This window comes from Anabrus simplex, chromosome 1 (genome assembly GCF_040414725.1).
Source record: "Anabrus simplex isolate iqAnaSimp1 chromosome 1, ASM4041472v1, whole genome shotgun sequence".
In the NCBI taxonomy this organism is placed as follows: domain Eukaryota; kingdom Metazoa; phylum Arthropoda; class Insecta; order Orthoptera; family Tettigoniidae; genus Anabrus; species Anabrus simplex.
Genome location: NC_090265.1, coordinates 650488547 through 650508240, shown reverse-complemented (window position 1 = coordinate 650508240; position 19694 = coordinate 650488547). Strand labels below are relative to the sequence as shown.

The window sequence follows — 19694 nt, the reverse complement described above, 5'->3', positions numbered from 1 at the left end:
TGAAAATTTGCTTCTCCCAACTATCACGAGGCCTCCCTCTGGGCCTCTTACCAACAACATTTGTTTCATAGTATGCTCTTGGGGTCCTAATTTGAGCCATCCTTTCCATATGTCCATACCATCGTTATCTGCTTAATTCTAAGGTTTCCAACAGGTTCCTGTCCAAGTTGTTGTCGAATACTTTCATTCCTTATTTTGTCTCTCCTTGTCTTTTGGAGACATGACCGAAGGAACTTCATTTCAGTGGCATGTAGACGACTTTGTGCAGATCTAGTCATCGTTGCTGCTTCCAGTCCATATGTTAGAATTGGTACAATACATGTTTTGTACAGCGTGAGGTTGCAAGCTTGGGGAAATGAGTCATCCCAAAGTAATTGACAAACGGAGTGGTAGAATTTTGATGCAGTTTGTATTCTATTGCCTATTTCTTGGTTTATGGTATTTTCAGAAGAAACGAAGCTCCCTAAGTATTTGAAGTTATTATAATATCTACTTCTTCATTTTGCACTTGCAGGTGTGCTGCTTCAGGATTTCGACTCATCACTAAACCGACAGTTTTAGTTCGGCTGATGGTCATTCCCATTCTTTCAAATTTTTCTTGCCAAAGATCTAGTTTAGCTTGGACTTCTGCTTCTGTCTCACCCCATAGCATACCATCATCAGCAAATACAACTACATTTGTTGTCTGATCCTTCATTTTCACTGCTTTTATAACCTCATCTATTATAGTAATAAAGAGAAATGCTGATAGACGCTTGTTGGACTCCGCTCTTGGTTTCAAAACAGTTTGACCTGTCTCCTTGAATCTGCACACAGCTCTTTGTCTCTCTATACTAGTTATACTTGAGCTATAATCTCATCTTGCACTTCGTTACGTCTCAGACATTCCCATATGTGTTTACGTGGTACATGATCATATGTCTTCTCAATATCCAAGAATACAACTATAGGCCTAACCATTCTATTCTTGTCCCAGTATTTTTCAAAGAGCATTGTTGTTGAAAAAATGAGGTCTAGCATTGATCTGTTTGCTCTAAATCCATGTTGTTCTTCCTCAAGTTTAGGTTCATTTTTCTCTCCAGGATGGTCTAATATATTTTTATCCCATGAAATAGAAGGGTTGCGCCTCTATAGTTGTTACACTCCTTGCCTCCTGTCACTGGGGATTTCATTTTCTTCCAAAATTTTATTTAGTACTCTGTACAACCATTGTATTCCAGGTTCTCCAAGTGCTTTGATCATGTCCACACTGAACTCATCCATTGTTTTTCATTTTACATATTGCTGTCTCCACTTCCAGCCAGGTCAAACTTTCTACATTATAATTTCTAGGGTTTAGAGGGTCATTTTGTGTGTCGTCAGTTGTTTTACAGTTCAGTAAGTGATTGAAATATCTACTGAACTGTAATATTTCATTTTCATTTCTAGTTACCTCTCCATTTGGAAGAGCTACTGTGTTGATAGTACTATTATAATTCCTTTTGTTTTTAACAATGCTGTGCAGGACCTTCTTGTGTTTGTCTTGCCCTATTCTATTGGCAAGATCTTCTTTGCATTTCCGTTTCTCAATGTAAACTATTCTTTTGACCTCTATTCTTTTTTCTCTGTAAAATGATAGTTTATCCTCGATTTCACTTGGATTTCCTCTCACTCTGGCACGGTACAAAGCTTTTCTTGAGCCATTTCTAGCTTTGACAGCAGCTTTTACATCCTCCTTCCACCATGCTGTTTCTTTGGATTTTCTTATTTGCCTCTGCCTTCCAGATACTCTCTCAGCTGTCTTCACCAATACTTTCCTCAGGTTATCCCATTCCTCATTTGCAGATCTCAGATCTTCTTTTGGTAACATCTTCCGAACTTTTTCTCAAAACATTTCCTTCACTCTTGGTTCAGAAAGTATCCAAGTTTTATTTTTGGTGTTCTTTTGTTGTAGAATTTAGGAGGTCTTCTCTTTGTGATATCTGCAACAAACCGCCTGTGGTCTCCATCCAAATTTTCACTAGGAATTACTTTGACATCATTTACAATCTTCCAAACTTCTTTGTCGGCGAGTATATAATCAATCACAGTTCCATATTGATCGTCCCAACTATATCTTGTGGTCTTATGCGTGTTCCGTTTCTTGAACCAACATATTGTTCCAACCATATTGTTCCTCATACAAAGACCTAGATGATGTTCGCCCTCTGTCGTCTTATTCCCCATTCCATGAGGACCCAGGGAGGATTCATAGCCCAGTCTGTCTGATCCAACCTGAACATTAAAATCTCCCATACCGGGTGACTTGGCTGTGTGGGTAGGAGCACGCAGCTTTGAGCTCACATCCAGGAGATAGTTGCTTCGAATCCCACTGTCGGCAGCCCTGAAGATGGTTTTCTGTGGTTTCCCATTTTCACACCAGGAAAATGCTGGGGCTGTACCTTAATTAAGGCCATGGCTGCTTCCTTCCCATTCCTAGGCCTTTCCTGTCCCGTCATCACCATAAGACCTATCTGTGTTGGTGTGACGTAAAGCAAATAGCAAAAAAAAAAATCTCCCATTACTACCAAATTTTCACAATCCATATGTTCTTCCAAGTTAGACAGGAAGGCTTCTTTTTCTTTATTTGAACATCCTGATTTTGGAGCATAGACCTGGATTATATGATACTTTTCTCCGTTCCAATTTACTCACACTTTAATTATTCTATCACTGACAAATTCAGTCTGGCTACAAACATCAATATCTTTATGAAGTATAAAGCCCGCTCCATTTCTTGACTCCAAGTTATTTCCAGACCAGTATAATTTATAGTCTAGACGGAGGTGTCTTATTCCTGTTGCCTTCCATTTGGTTTCACTCATCCCCATGATAAGAATTTTCCTCCTTTTCATCATATCAACTATTTCTTCAGTTTTATTTGTCAGTGTTAGAATATTCAAGGTTCCAATCCCGCAACTGGGTCTTGATTTGGGTTTTGTAGCTGGTGAAGCTTCAGGCTGTAAGCCGTCATACACGCCTAGCCGTTGTCGTAAGTTCCTCGATCTGAGGCTCGTATTTGTCTTGAAAGCAATTGCAATAACTCTCCCTTAGCCTTTAGCAGTCCCCTGCCACATCTGCAAGGCAGCAGCTTCCTGTTGAATTTATGTGTCATTTCCTACACAAAGGCTTAAAACAAGCCCCCTAAGGGTGAACTCCTCTGCCCATAGCCATTCACTCTCCCGTAGTTTTTCAGGTTTGGTAACGGCCTCCCAACCCTCGGCCAGACTGTCGCACACGGTAGCAGGATGTACCTGACCTGACAGGTGATAAAAAATGACTTGTACAATATGGAAAGTGAACAAAATAACCTAAAACTTCAATGAATGTGAAAAAAAATGCCTCTGTCTGGAAAATGTGGGGAAAATGCATTTTGATGACCTTCATCATCATCAGTTGGTTTACTCATTGCTGAGCATCATGACCGAATTTCTTCACTTCATTAGTAACTGCATCCTTAACGAAATGTTTCCATCCTGAGCGGTCTTCAGCTCTTCTTATGATATTGTGAAGAGGTAGACCGGTGATCTATAAAACATCAAATATGTAACATATTTATTGCAGAATAAATTTACTTACCATTCTACATCATCTCTGAATGACCTCTTCATCAGAATCTGAGCCGTAGTTATCGTTAAAAGAATAGAAGGGTAGTGGTTATTGTTTTAAGAGGAAGTAGAACTGGGCTATCATTCTCTCTTAACACTACCAGAGGGGAAATGTTTAAGACTTCCAACTCTTTGAAGAAAGAGGATATCAGCAAAAGGAAATAAAGAGAAGACCACAAAAGCCATAAAAATGGAAGTCTCCGTAGGCATTGCAAGCCTTCCATCTTTGAGGTCAGAAGAGAACAAGAGTTGACCAGGGGGGGCACGATACGAAAGGATGAAAGTGAAGAGTCTGGCACAAGTAAGTGGAGGTAATATTAGACTTGGCCAGGAGCCTTTTGGTCTCCTATCCAAGCTCCTAAGTTGATCGCCACTGAGGGTTACCCCTCACTCGCCTCTTAGCATGGCAGGTATGTACAGTATTCTACCACCCCCACTCACAGGGATGTAAATAATAGTAAGCTACAATACTAGCAGCTATTGACAGCCAGATTTCTCCCACCTTGATGAAACAAATATTGTTGAAATTATTCCTTTTTACCCTTTAGAGAAGTCAGAGCCTTGACTGGTGAAAAATCTTATAATAGTCATTATTTGTGCGAATGCTTGCATACTGCAGCTTTTATCTGAATTCAGCTTTGCTTACAGATAGAATGGCAGTTGGCTAGAATTGATTTTGCATTGTTCTCCCTAGATTATAATAATAGGGTGGGTTGGTTTTAATTTATTTAATTTTTTTTTTTTAATGTCCTCATTCATTCTTATTCTTGATTGTTCATGTAATTTGTTTAATTTTGTGCTAATATATCAACTGTTACTAATAGTGTATTTCAATGAGATTGAAACCGCCCTTACCAAATTTGCTTACTTGAATGAAATCATGGCTAGCAGGTAATGCTAGTTAAAATTAACCCAGCTGATCTGAATGATGTAAAGTAATGCTCAAACTTAAATATACTTACAATTCTAATATAACATTTCATGTCTGAAGGCCAACAACTTTCATACGTGCAAGCTCTCTTAAACTAAATTTAAGTGTAAAAGGAAAACAATTTGACCAAGTCTGTACATGTACATAACTTAAATAACATTGTATCTTTTCTCCTATTGTGTTTTTGTTTGAAGGACAGTGAACGATGGACAAACGAAGAGGCAGATTTCCCAAACCAAGAGGAGTACACATACTATGTTTCTTCCTCTTTACCTTCCCAACTTGCATCCATTCCACTTGCTGAACAATCCCTTTCTCAAGCAGAACTGCTTTTACTTTTGCAAGAGATTCGCACATTGAAAGCACAGAATGTGGCTGGCAATGAGGCACACCCTGTTAACTTGGTGGTATCTGAAACGATTGAAAATGAATTTCAGCTTACTGAGACAAAGTCTGAAAATATTCCTGAAGTTTGTGGTTCGGAACCTTCTGCTGAAATGGTTGATAACTGTGCATGTTCCTTGTCCATGAAATCACCAGTCTCTGAATCTGTTATAAATGAATATGAAGTTGCTAAATCAAAACCCGAGACTTTGGTTGGAAATGACGAATCTGAGTTTACAGTTCCCAGCATTGAACCCACCGTGAACCTCCCTATTGAAGTTGTAGATGAGTCTGAAATGTTTGTTGATGCTGCTGCAAATATTTCAAGTAATTTAAATGAAGACAAGCCTGATTCTAAACTTGAACAAACAGTGGAATCTCCTCATAGTGAAGATACTTTTGTTGATGCTGATGCAAGTTTATCAAATATTTTGCCGGATGTATATGAGCCACAGATTAAACCTGGTGAAACAGTCGAATCATCATGTACAGAAGATACTTTTGTTGATGCCGATACAAATATTTCAAATAGTTTGCTTGAAGTTAAGCCTGAGCCAGAACTTCAACATCCCATGGAATCTCTTGGCACCAATGCTGGGGTAGAATTAAATGTACAACAGGGTATGAATGTCAGTTCAGAAAGTGAGAATATTACTTGTGCCAATGCCAATCTTGCTTCCATATCTGATATTACAGTGGATTTGAATTCTGTCAAAGTTGAAGATAAACCTGCTGGTCCTCCTGATGCTGTACAGTTTACCAATACTGAAGATTCAAGAGAGAGCAGTGTTGAAATAAGTGGTGATAAAATAGTGGAGGAATGCCCAAAAGAGAGAGAATCAGAAAAGGAAAGTCAGCATATTCCTCAAGAAGTCCTTATCGTTACAGATAAAGCATTAATATATCCAATTGATCAAGAAGCCGATGTATCTGTTCTATCAGAAACATCTATTGCTTTGAACAGTTCTGCTGAATCCTCTCAGGTCGATGGATTGGGTGTTGATGAATCTGCAATATCGGACACATTTGCAGATTCAAGTGTGTCATCTGATCAAATAAACGAATCCAAATTATTAGACATGTCAGATGATTTGAATGCATCTTCAGAAACACTGAAACTTGCTGATGAAGCTAGTTTAACTGAGCAATTAGAAGATTATGCATCGACAGCAACTGCTCAGATACCTGAGCAAACTTCAGCAGGTATATCGGATGAAAAGAAAGATATTCGATCTGGACGGTATCACAAACGCCTGGCTCCTGCTCCACCTGAAAAATTCATAGAATCTGCTGGAAAAGAAATGACAGTTTTAAATAGTTCCAGTGTATCAACTTCTGGAAAAGAGAATTCAAGCCTCGAGCGGGTGACTGAAGAGGGAGGCCAAGTAAACGCAGAAACTGCTGTGAAAGCTCGCCTTGTTTTGCAGCCTGGTATCGTAAAATCTGTTGGTCCCGAGACATCTGCTGGCACAAGTAAGTTCATTTCATCATCTCCTAAAGCTAAAAGGAAAGCTGCTTTACGTTCAAAATCAAAACAAAAGGGATCTGCTATTTCACGCCTCCTTGTGATGCCTAAGAATCCACTTGAGCACTTTGCCTCCTATCTGCCATTTTGGGGAAATCGGGATTCTAAGACTACAGAATCTGTTTCCTCGGCACACAGTAATACGGTGGAACAAGTAAGCAGTACCTCTCAGCATCAGAAGGAAAAAGAAAGTATTTCTGAACCTCATGTTCCTCCTCCGACTTATCTTCCTCCTCCTAAGAGGACAATACCAATGTCTTCATGTTCTCTAGAATATCTACCATATGTTGGAGATGATAATGAATTTGAATCAAGTAACATAGATAAAGCAAAATCTAGCAGTATTGGAGACTTCAAAATTCGTGAAATGTCACATTCACCTCCTTCTTCAAGACGAACGGAGCAGCCTTCGAAGTGATCGTATATTGACATTATTCAAAAATCATGTAAAGATCACTATTGTCCTTCATAGACACACTGTATTTGAGTTTTAATGTGCTCCTGTTCTGTTATATGATGTTATATGTGTTACCATTTTCTCATCTCATTGTTAACTAGCAGATCCTTCATCTTGTGAAAATATCAACTTAAAACCTTATTTTAACAGAAATATTAACAGAAAACATCAGACTGTAATGTGTTGTAACTTGCATCAGTGTTCTGAAGATAAATAATAGTCACTACAGTCTTCTTTGCATTGCAATGTTATATGCTACATGGTTCATTGAATTATAAATAAGAACTGACTGTACAAAAGAATAATGCAACTGAGAAACCTACTACAAATCAAAACAAATGATGTGCTCAATGTACCACAATTGGCTCAAGAGAGAAACTAAGTCATCCAGGAATATAGATATATTCCATAACCTCAAAAACAAAAAGGCAAAGAATGATTCATGATATTCTTAATCCTTATGAAAGATATCTATTGGAAACATTCTCTTCTGCTTGATGCTTTTGGCCTACAGGTGCTTTTGGGAGTAACATAATTCAACTTTGTATCATACATTAGGCTATATGTGAAGACCAGTGTATAAAATGCATTTTTTGAAGTTGAATAGTGTCTTGGATTTCCATTCTTCAATAATTGGAAATCAGATCTAATGTGTCCTATTCTAATGGAAAGTATGGTAATTCTTTTCTGAAAGCTTACCTTCTCAGTTAAATCCTGTTGACCAGCTCCTCCAAACCATTACTGGGTGTAGAACCATGCTACTTAAAATGGAATTCTGGTTAGTGATCCTTGAAATGTGTTGAAGTGGTTTGAATACCTTTCCTATTGGATTATAACAAGTCTGGAGTAACATCTTAGCAGTCCAAGGATTGTGAACCAGAGTAATGCTTAATTTCTGAAATTAATCTGTTACAGTTGTTGACCACCAAAACTGATTAAATAAAAGTCGCTTTAAGATGGTGTTTTTGATATCCCAAATTACTTAAGTTGTTCTATCCTCTGGACTGTTAGTTATGAGATTGTTCTGACTAACAAGAATGCTTTGCTTTATTTTTCAGGAAGGTTAAGTATTTCCCCCTATTATCTATGAAGCATTGACAAAATAAGGAATTTCATTACATCTGCGTCTTTCGGTTATATGTAATGTAAATATCACAGAAATGTTGAAATTTTCATTGTGTTGGAAGTATGAGAGTAATTTTCCTCTAAAATGTAACAGGTTTCAGTATTCTTGAACTGTCTGCCCGATGTAAATACAAAGATCATTGTTTGGGGATTGAAAGTTTAAGAACTAAATTGGAAGTATGTGACCTTAAACACTAGAAAAACATGTCAAAAGTTTTATCTTGAAAGTCACTCTGACGTAAAGTTTATTTAGCACCAATGATAACCACAGACAGTTCATATCATCCCTTCAGACCTTCACATTGAATTTTAGCTAAGGAAGGATGTTAAACACTTTTGAGATGCTAAAGGAAATGGAGAATCATCCTGTTCCGTAGTTTAATGATCCGAAATGTAATCTCATTTGACATTTTTAAAATACCCCCAAGCATTCATTAAAATTATAAGGATGGTTCAAATGATAATGGAACAGAGGCCAAATAATGTAATCAACGAAGTTTTTAAAAGTAATCTCCAAAGTTACACAAGCATTGTCCCACTGTTTCACCAACCAAATACACTGCTCAATAGAACTAGTTTGGCTCAGATTGGAACCAGTAGCGAACTATTAAATCCTTAAAGTTGAAGTTAAGTGACAATGCCAGATCTAAGAAGAAAACACACATATTTTCATCTTGGCATAGGGAACTGTGCCCAGAGGAGAACAATTTATGTAGAAATCTTCTCCTCACTTTTGCATGTATTCACTATATGATTTTGTGACGTAGAAACCCTAGACATTGATTTTAGAGTCATCCCTTTGCTCCTTCCACATTACTAGACAATCTTCCCAGAGGATCATAATTTGACCTTTTTACAAGACGATTTGTGTGTTAATCACAATCATTTGTTACACTTAAAGAGGCCATTTAGACCCACAGTAGAAGACGGCATGTACAAAAGCTAGTAAAATTTTAGTTCATAATAATAATGTTATTGTATTTTACGTCCCACTAACTAATTTTATGGTTTTTGAGATGTGCCAGTAAATCTACCGACACAAGACTGACATATTTGAGCACCTTCAAATACCAATAGACTGAGCCAGAATCAAACCTGCCAAGCTGGGCTCAGAAGACCATCCGAGCTACTCAGCCTGGCAATTGAAGTTCAATCATGACAGGATGTCTATGGTAGTTCACATCGCAAGTGAGTGTCACAGATGTTGGCACATTTATGTCTATCTCGCGCATCCTCAATTCTGGCTCTTTGTTCGACTTGTTCTAGTGTCAGCAGAAATCTGTCTTTCCACCTCGTCCTTGGGCGACTTCTTGGATGTCTTCCAGTTGGCTGATGAGTACATATGCGGTTAGGGAGAGTACCTTCTGATCTGAAAACATGTCCTGACCTCTACAGTCTTTTTCTTATGGTCATCCTCCCAATATCTGTTTCCAACTACTGCTATAGTTCTTCCTTGTGCCTTTTTTCTCATCTTCTGGTCTCTGTATTATAGATTGAACCATGTATCTTCCTTAAAATCTTCCTCTCTTGTTCAAAAATGTGCTCTTGAAATGTCTATGGAGTTACACCCATATCTCACAACAATATAGCAGTACAGGTGGAACTGTTTTGTAATATCTGAAGCCATCTCTTTTCAGTTTCGTCTCTGTTAATTTATAACTGTTAAGTTTTTAACTCTGCCAAAACTAATTGTGAGTAATAAATTTATAAACTACCTGAAAAAGGAAACATACGGTAACAGCATTATACTTGAAAAAGAAAAAATTACGGTAATTAATATTTTCGTTTTTAGGTAGGTAGAGTATCAGAGACGAAGATTTTTTATCCTCTCTCAAGCGGTGAGATTCCTCAGCAATTAGCTAGCCACCTTCATGACGTTGCTTTTTAAAAATATCAGGCACATAACTGCTTCCCTCCATTCTTCTGTAATCTCCTCAGTTGACTAGATTTCTGCAACAAACTGCCTCAGCGCTTATACCACTGCTTCTCCTCCATACTGAAACAGCTCCGTCATTCAAACCACTACCACCCAGAACCTTGTTACTTTTAAGAACCTCTATTCTTATCACATTAGCTGCTGGTTTCATTATCTCTTCTTCAATCACTTGTACTCATATTCTGCTGTTTCTACTAGGGTTTAAAGCATGCTGTCTGTAAATACCTCTCGCAGAACTTGTCAACTGGAAAGAGGAGCGAGACAATTTCTTTGTTTTCTCTTACTTGACTTGACTTAATTCCTCTCGTACTCACTGGAACATAGGGCATCCGTGAAAAGTCTCCATTGTGGTCGTCGACTTGCCAATGCTTTAACTTCCTTCGAAGTCTTCCCTGCTTCAAGAGCCTCCTCCTCTACAGTCCTCCACCAGGTCTTCCTAGGACGACCTTTCCTTCATGCCCCTTGCTGATTCCATTCCAGTGCTGTGCGTTATATAGATCCCGCTGACTTTCTTAAAGTATGACCTATCCATTCCCATTTTCTCCTCTTGATTTCCACTGCGACTGGAACTTGGTTTGTTGTTCTCCATAGCTCATCGTTGGATATAATTTCAGACCATTTTGCTTTCTCGACTTCCATTAATAGCTGGACGCGTTCTCGTTTCTTCCTTCTGATGATTCTGTCTTTATTTTCTCCCCATCATGTATGCTGTCCTTGTATCTTCGGAGAGATGCTTCACCCGTTCTTATCTTTTTGCTACCCTATCCTTCACCTCCGTCATCAAACCACGGCTTTTGCACACATTTTGACATTGCCCCAATTCTTCACTTGCACCCTAAATGATGGCCTCCTGCAGTGACAACCATATCTTTAACACCATCCTTGGTCTCTAATGAACAGCGATTAGTGACTTTGCCTTGATAACACTTTTACTTGTTCTTTTGTGAGGCTGTCTATCATAGCAAGCCACTTCTTCACTTCACCTTTACCATTTTGTGGACAGTTTCAGAATCACCAGAAGGTGGTTGGAATTCATATCAGCTCATGAATTGTTCATACTTGCTCAACACAATCACGATGGCTCCAATCCACTAAAACATGGTCGGTCTGATTCTTCGTCTCCTCACCTGGCAATATCCATGTGATTTTATGCCTCACTTTATAAGAGAACTACTCGTGTGTTAGTAATAATAATAATAAATGTAATTTTCTTTTAACCACTCTGCAGGAGATTGTTGAAATATAAAATTTGAATGTGTAGTCCCATGTGTTTTGTTTTCTATGAAAAGATCATCTGGTCACTTCAGTTAACACATTTGCTACCAGCTACTGCATGGGCAGTTTAAATGCCTGAACTGTTTCAGACTGACACTGTACATTATTGAGTATTTTTGATCACTGTTTCTAAGGTACTCAATTTTAAAATCTGAAATTTGTTATATACCTTTAAGAGATTCTCCAGTAGTGTTTGAGTGTATGATCTGGTATCACACTTCCTGAGATGCAGGCGAAATGGAGAAAATAGAGAATATATTCAAATCGGTTCCGAGACATGCTCTTAGTAAAATACAGGGTTTCGAAGATTGGGTACTCAGTCCAATACATTTTCAAATCTGGATTTTTTTTGTTATTCCTGTCACAAACATTAAATCTAAGAATACTTTTAGCTCAGGAACCTCTACTGGTGGTATCCATGTCTGTACACAGAGAGTATTTAGTGAAGGGGTGAGGTGAAGCGCTAATCAGCTGAGTGGCAGATAGGTTGGTTTGTTCGCAAATATATTAAAAAAATCCTTGGAAGGAAACAAATTCATGAAAGATATACAGTCAGTTTCATTATCCAGGATTATTTAGCCCTATATTAGCAGTAAATTTTGGTGACATTGGTCTATATCGTGGATCTGTATCAGGTACTAAAACTTCTCCCGTGTCATATTTTGTACCTAGTTCTTTAAACTCGCTGTCGCTGTCATTCTCCTTCTACTGGTATAAATTCATCACCCGATTCTTCATTGAGCAACACATCCAGTATTTCTTTGGATTCCAAACATTCCTTTGTAAGCCATAGCTTCTTGTTCATTTTAATAACACACTTGTCAACACTCACAATGAACATTTAGAAATATGAGGCACTCCGACTGCTCGATCTCGACCTTCGATCGTCTGCACATAAGGAGGGTAAAAAATATACTTCATTTATCTACCATCTATAGGTTAGAAACACAACTAGGTGAAAGACGCGATTGGAGCTCAGTTTAAATTTAGTTAGTCCCCACGAATGCTTATCTGACTTAGGATGGATATAGCCTCTTACAAGTATTATCCACTATCCGACTTAAGTCAGATGTGGGAGTGAAAATGTTAAAATTTGATTAAAGCATTTATGTCCCAGAATACTTCCTAGTGACAGGCCAGGCTTATGTCAAGCAAATGGCACAAAAACCTCACTTTTGTGGTTGTATGTGCAAGTAGTTACAGTAAGCATTTCTTGGTGAGAAAAGCTCTTGGGAGCATGACTTCTTAATTCCTTATTCTGTTGGTGATAAGCAGTGAAATGTTTGCTACATTTAGGTGAAATTTGCATGCATGCTTTATTTTATTTTTTTCAAAGTGTGTAAAACAATGATTACATGTTGTACTCATACTGTTTATTTGGTTGTATTGTGGTGAATTAGTTGAAAAATATTAACATCTGTAAATTAACCTTTCTAGAGAATTCATTTTGTTGTGATCAGAGAATTATGTATTTAAAAGAAATATTAGTCATTTTGACCTGAGATAATATATTTGTTTGCTTGAAAGCTCCTGTTAACCTTGATTTCTTTTTTCTGCAGATGAATTTTACAATGCATGATAGTTTTAAATGTTATTAAGAAGCCATTTTTTGAAGTTATATCTAACAACATTGGATATTGGTAGAGGCGTGATTTTTTCACATTTATTTATGTTGATTTTTCGCATTATTTTACGAAGTAGGACTGACCCCATCACTTTAATTTCACTTTAATCCTCTCCTAAAGTTATTCATAAAAGTTTCATTCGTGAATTTGTGAATTATTTATGTGAATTATAAGTAAAGAGAAGCAATATTGATAATCATTCATTATTCCTTATGTAATCTTGATTAGAACTATAATACAGCCCTAAACAAGATAACATAACAAATTACCCTTTCACCCTACATGGCCATAGCTTTAAGGGATTTTATAGAATATTAATACGAAGAGATACTTCCATCGAAATGAGAACTCGTTATTCTGTCTGCTGTTTCCCTTCACACACATGATATTGGAATACAATTTCAGGATCGTTATTTTCCATGAATTTTGCTGCATTTTTGCACTTATTGCAAAATAAGTAAATTTTGCTTTAAACTGGCCTTGTCGCTTTAATTCGCTGTAATTCATAAAAACAAAATCACTCATTTCTTAACCAGAATCACATGATTCATTAAGTTATTTCAAAATTGCTTTAAAATATTTTATGCCGCTTTTATCGTTAATGCGGAAAAACATGCCTCTGGATATTGGGCAGCTAGTGGGAAGGGAGGTGTGCTGCTATCATATGTATTTTACTCTTATAATTTATTTTTCAACTTGCAGATTTATATTCCATCATTGAAGTTGGTTTTTAATTTTGTTTTAAGTTGATAGATTTTGGTGTCTTCCTTTATCGTTTAGAATGGCCCCCTTGATGAAGCATTTCATCACTGTCAATGTCCTATCATTGGCTTGTGGCTTTTATTAGGACATAGACTTAGACAGGGGTCTCGCGACTGTCTTCAGAACTGGAAATATTATTTTACTGAGTCAAAATGTAAGCACATATTGTTCCAGTAATGTAATGTTTCAAAAATCTTCTGACCAACTAATTGAAATGCTCTCTGACTCGGAATCAGATGATGACCTTGAAGGCATTCCCAGTGGAATAAGCACACATGTTGCTGGATTCTGTATCAAAATTACCTTCAATTATTTTAAAGTAATGATGTAAAGACAAGGAAACGATTGTACAGGCCTAACTAAAAATGTCATAAAAGCAAACAGCCCCAAACTAGCTGTGTTGACACCTCCATCTCGGTATGCCACTGCTTGAGCTGTAACCTCTGTTACTGCACACCTCGCATTCCCAGACCAAGGACAAAGCCTCTCCTCCATCTCTGGCAGCATTTCTGCCACCTGGCTCACTTTCGCTGGCATCTGTGAGTTCATCTTCCTCGCAACAAAAAAACTGACAGAACTTGTATTTTAATATGTTTCTTTCTTATATTACATTCCTGGCGGGAGTTGGGTGAGGGAAATGGAGGTGGGGGTGGTGGTAATGATGATGATGATGATGATTATTATTATTATTATTATTATTATTATTATTATTATTATTATTATTATTATTATTATTATTACATGACAAGTTATATAAATTAAATTGTATTACATATGTAATATTATTCTGAAGATCTAAGCAGAAGATCTCCATCTGAGATCTGTTGTGGCACACCTCCCAGTCCCTAAGTATACACTAATCTGAAGTTGGTCAGTTTGTTTTTTATTTTGTTATCTTGAGTTGATAGATTTTTATGATAAACTGAAGTGTGCTATTTTTAAATTTTTTATGCTTGTATTATTCTTCATTAACATAATGTTTTGTTTTTCTTAGGTGACTGGATTTGCCACTCTCCCTAGAAGCAAAAAGACTAGCAAGAAAAAAATCCAATGAAGTAGAATGGATGATCTTATAACTTGATGTCTATCGCAGGTGACAACAGGTTTGGCAGCTCTGATAAGGAGAAATGTAAGGTTATAGCCTTGATGGGTGTAACAATAAGCTCCTCAATCCATCTCTATATGGCACATTCCCTGTTTAATGTATCTTAAGTTAGCTACAGGACACATCTAGTGAAAGAAGGAAAAGGAAGTTTAAATTAATTCAATATGATATATTTTACTGACTTGTTCAGAGATATTACATAATAGTTATTTGTGCTGGCACATTTGCTGTTTAAATAAGAAAATGTTTGCTTCATCCAGTTGGAAATCCACCTGCTTGATAATGTTTCTAAAAAATATTTATTTAAACAGGATGCCCTTTAAGGCTTACTGAAATGTAGAGTGTGAGAGTTGATTGAAAACCATTAAAGTTTACTTCAAAAACCATCAGTAGACATGGGTGCTGTGTTGCAATATGTTTCCAATGTACATTTTGGAACTTTCATAGCAGTCATTTTAATGAAAACATATACTGTAATTCCTGTGAGGAATTGTGCTCTTAATATCGAAAAACATTTTTATGAAACCTGATCAATTACTTCATCAGTATTGCATGTCATTACAGATTGATAAGATGATTTTTAATAATGCAACCCAGAAAGGTTGACTGCAAAGATTTTCAGTACCTCAGAAAACAGAGAGGCATAGAGACAACATCAATTTTAAAACTGAGGAAATTTGCAGCACATTAAAATTCATCTCACATGCTTTCATCCATGATTCCCTGAACCTGATTGGTTTCCTTTTGCTCAGTAAATTGCATGAGTGAGATTCTAAATGTTAGTAGAAATTACTGTACAATGTCACTTGAGTGACTGATCCTGGTGGGAAAAATCCTTTGTATGTTAACCACTGTGTTCATCTCTAACTGTAATTCTAAATAATGTTCCATTACATGTTTTATTATTGTAATAATTGTATCAAACTTTGAATACTTAAAACTGCATTAGTTTCTTCAAATGTTCAATTTGCAGCTTTATATTAGACCTGTTTGATGGTGGTGCTCATAAATGAAATTAGGAAAGAATAGATATAATACAGCTACAGAAATGTTGTCATATTGAACGTTTAAAGATTTGACTGATGTATATTTCATTTACGAAAAATTAATGTAATATGAGTATAAATAGGAATATATTATTAAATGTCAATGATGTACATAATGACTGCAAGTATGAATTTTGATATTTGTTTTAAAGACCAATTTCTTGGAATTACAATGGAAATGTTAGGTTGAATCTCATGGTATAATTTTTTTTATTTTAGACTACTGTTCAGTCTTGGACAAAGATAAGAACAGTTTTGTCTTAATCCTGCTAGAAGCCCCCCAAGTTTTCCATGGTTACTGGCACTGGGGGTCAACCACTTCTTGTTGAAATTAAATTGTTTCCATTTCCCCAGCTGGATGAGCCCTTTGCCTGTATATCCGAATACATGCTGATACCCCTTAAGTTGGAAACTTCTTAAAAAACTGAGAGTTATCAAAACGCAGAACAGTGGTCTTACTATAAATACAGATTCAGTTTAACATGAATTTTTTTATAGACAGACTGTACTGCTCAATAGAATAGAGAAGTAAACTGCATGACAAAACAGGATTTGATCCAGTTACTCAAGAGACTGAAAAAGAATGTGTTATTTGGGCAATTATGAAATAGCTATAAGTCATATGCCAGTAGTACTCTGGCATTCTACAGATTGCATTCTCTTTTGACATGGCTTGGTTCAGTGAAGTAATGGAAGATGTTAAGATTGTAATACAGATAGCGGTTTGTTTGAGCAGATATGTGTACATTTTATACCCTTTAAATATCAGCAGACAGAATAGAGTACTCGGTAAGTGATAAATTAGGTTATTATTAGTTTTACGGCTAGGTTTTTTTACCATAAATAATTTGCCATTTATACTTAACGTTTTTCTTTTTATAGCTAATTTTAAAGAATTTATCTTGCTTTTTTTTTTTTTGGATAAGTTATTACTTGCCATTTGCCAGTTCCTTCCATTATTGAATATTGTATATTCTAGTCAAGGATCTCTCCTAATATGACAGGATGCTTGAGATACCTGGTTATAATATCTAGAAGTCATTAGTATTCATAAATCTAATTAGAGGAAGGGGCTTACAAATGAAATAGGTGTTTACTGTGGTATCTCCTAATTTAAATACTTTGAGATCATTAAGATTTTTATCATTAATGGGAATACTGGTATATTTCCTATTAATTTTTATGATCTCTGTAACCAGTAAGAATGGATATTTGGACATACTGTATTTCTAGGTCCTGATTTTTATTGTAGCATTATATATCCTGTGGGTTATCAAAATTGTAATGCTGTGATCCACCTAAAATATAAATTCAGATGAGGTAATTTAAGTACCACAGAGAATAAGTCCACTATGTTTGCAAGCATCTCGACATAATATATCATTGCTGTATTTTGCTAGAACTGTATTATTTTCTTTTTTTGTGCTGCATTTCTTAGAGAGATAGCCTACTTCCTTGTGATGTCCTTTCACAACAAATAGAAACAATTATTTAAGGCGTTTAAATTCACACCCCGATATTCCCGCTTCCACAGTTTATTCAGGACACAGGAAAAAACTGATACTTTCAAAAATCCTCCTCCTGTGTCAAAGATTGGTTTTCTCTCCCTCTTTTTTTTCCACATTGTTTCAATGCAAGAGATTTCTTGATTTTTATACTTGCGAAGCAAGACGATAGCATATGCTAAATAAACATACCTAAGTTTTGGAAGTGTCTGGATTTGCTTTTGAACCAAATCAGCCTAACAACAGTTTGCAAATTTTTTTTTTTTATTTTATTTTTTTTAATTTACTTATTTTTGCAGGAAAGACCCTATAGACTCATTTATTTGCTGAATTCTTCATATAAATACAGATGAATGTGTTTATAACAAATTATATAGTGCATTCTAGTTATATAATTCAATGCAGAAAATTGAAAAAAAAATTGTAATAGCTTCTGTTGTTTGCTGTATTCATTATCGTTATCAACCTTCTATCAAAGCTTTGAAAACATATGACATTGTCAAGGTCTTTGATCCATTCACGGAAAATCAATAACCCAGTGCATGCACTCTGCGCTCTGTTCAGTAAACTCAACTGTCAAGCGACATCTCGGCAGAAATTTATGAATATTTAAAAAATAGAGTTAAAATTACCGTAGAGCATAAACAGTCTTATGCAACTCGCCTATAATGATAATTAAGACACTCGTATGGAAATTATAAAACTCACTTCGCTCGTTTTTGCAAACATACGCGTGTCTTAATTATTGCCGTTGTGGGCTTGTTACATAATGTACTATTATTTAATTCAAAAAAGTCTCATGATCTTTTTATTTTCAACTTTGCTCTCTTCAAGCCAGCATCGTGTCACAGCTTTAGACTGATTTAAAACAATCATTCAGCCCATGCAGACAAATAGAGCACAGGAAGATTAGCGGGTAAAGGATGACGTCACAAAGTCCAATTGACAACAGCCTATTGGCTGATGGAAATGTCGCCGTTTGCATTTCGCGGCCACAAAGAATTGTCACAGTTTGAATTTAACTTGTGATTTCTATAAACCCAAATCCTAAGGAATTGTCTGTGTATGCTCCTTAGAGACATTTCTAAAGGAAGATTTTACAAAGATTTTATTAATGTGTATCATTTTCAAAAAAATGAGGAAATATTGGGGTTTGAATTTTAATGCCTCATGTATTCATTTTCATTTTGTAAATGTAGAGATATTCATTTAGTATACAGTGTTAATGAAGTATCTATTTAAATGTAAAAAATGTTCCCATGGGTCACTTTCAAACATAAAATTGTTTTAGTTCTACAAGATATTTTCTGTTAATATTTCACTTTGAAACACAAGCATTAGATCTTATCAGTTTTAACTATTTATTAATGGCTAAATGGTATCACCCTCTGTATTTAAATTTGTGGCTGATATGCTGTAAATGAGACTTGATAGAATGTTTATAATATTCTGAAAAATTTAATTCTTCAGTTCATCCATGATCACTGTTCGAATAGTGTCATCAATTTCTTCAAGATTTGTTTTAATAAATGTGGTGGTGTGTTCAATTGTAACAGTTCTACATGCTGTGTGCTCATGTCAGATTCTCTTCAGTAGTTGTAATTAATCAAAAAGTGCATTTTTATGTTTACTACAGGTTTTGGAAACGATATATGTTTCACAGAAGAGAACTGCGATATTGTCCCTTGGTATAAAAAATTGTTGATCAACTATGATATTTTGATATGTTAATAATATATATGCTGAATGCCCCAGACGTTCCCAATAAACACCCTGAAATAATATAAAACTATTGTTTTTCTGTATCATCACTTCTGCCTTAATGTTATGGGATACCATGTGTGATAGAGCTGGTTTGCTGACGCAGTTCAGACTCCAAATTTACACATACAGGCAGCACCCATCCTTTAGCATGTTTACTCCAATATTTCTAGGTCAGAAGCTCCAGGCCCATTTCTCAATCTTCAATGCAAATATCAGGTGAGCAGAATGTGAATTCCTGTATGCACATTGGGTCCAATCTAGCTGCAATATCAACCAAGACCACGGTCAATAATCTGGGAATCCTGAATTTCGTGAGAAACGTGAGAGAGTTGTCATTCTGAGCTAAACAGCTACTGAAACTGCCATTTACTGTAGTCTGCTAAGAAAGCTATGGGTAATAATAGGTCCAAGTATTCTATTCCACAATGAGTGTTTATTTAAGATTCATTTCCATGTTGTCATATTAATATACATGTCGGCATGTATAAAATCTCTGGTGACAGATTTGGTGTTTACCCGACAAAATTAATTAAATCTCAGCTATAGACGTCCAAGAGAGTTTCGGTTTACTCGATCTGCCATCTAGTGAGCCTAGAGTAAAACGGAATGTTGAAATTGACAAGGAGAC

At 36.2% G+C, this 19694-nt stretch overlaps 1 protein-coding gene across 1 annotated transcript in view; it reads left to right on the top strand.

Annotated features, from left to right (window-relative positions):
• Positions 1-19091, top strand: part of LOC136857276 (uncharacterized) — a 300734-nt gene extending 281643 nt beyond the window's left edge. The window contains exons 9-10 of the mRNA XM_067135803.2: positions 4752-7701; positions 14641-19091. Coding sequence (XP_066991904.2) covers positions 4752-6884 — 2133 coding nt within the window. The 3' untranslated portion in view covers positions 6885-7701; positions 14641-19091. The remainder of the gene's footprint in view (positions 1-4751; positions 7702-14640) is intronic.
• The last annotated feature ends 603 nt before the right edge of the window (positions 19092-19694 follow it).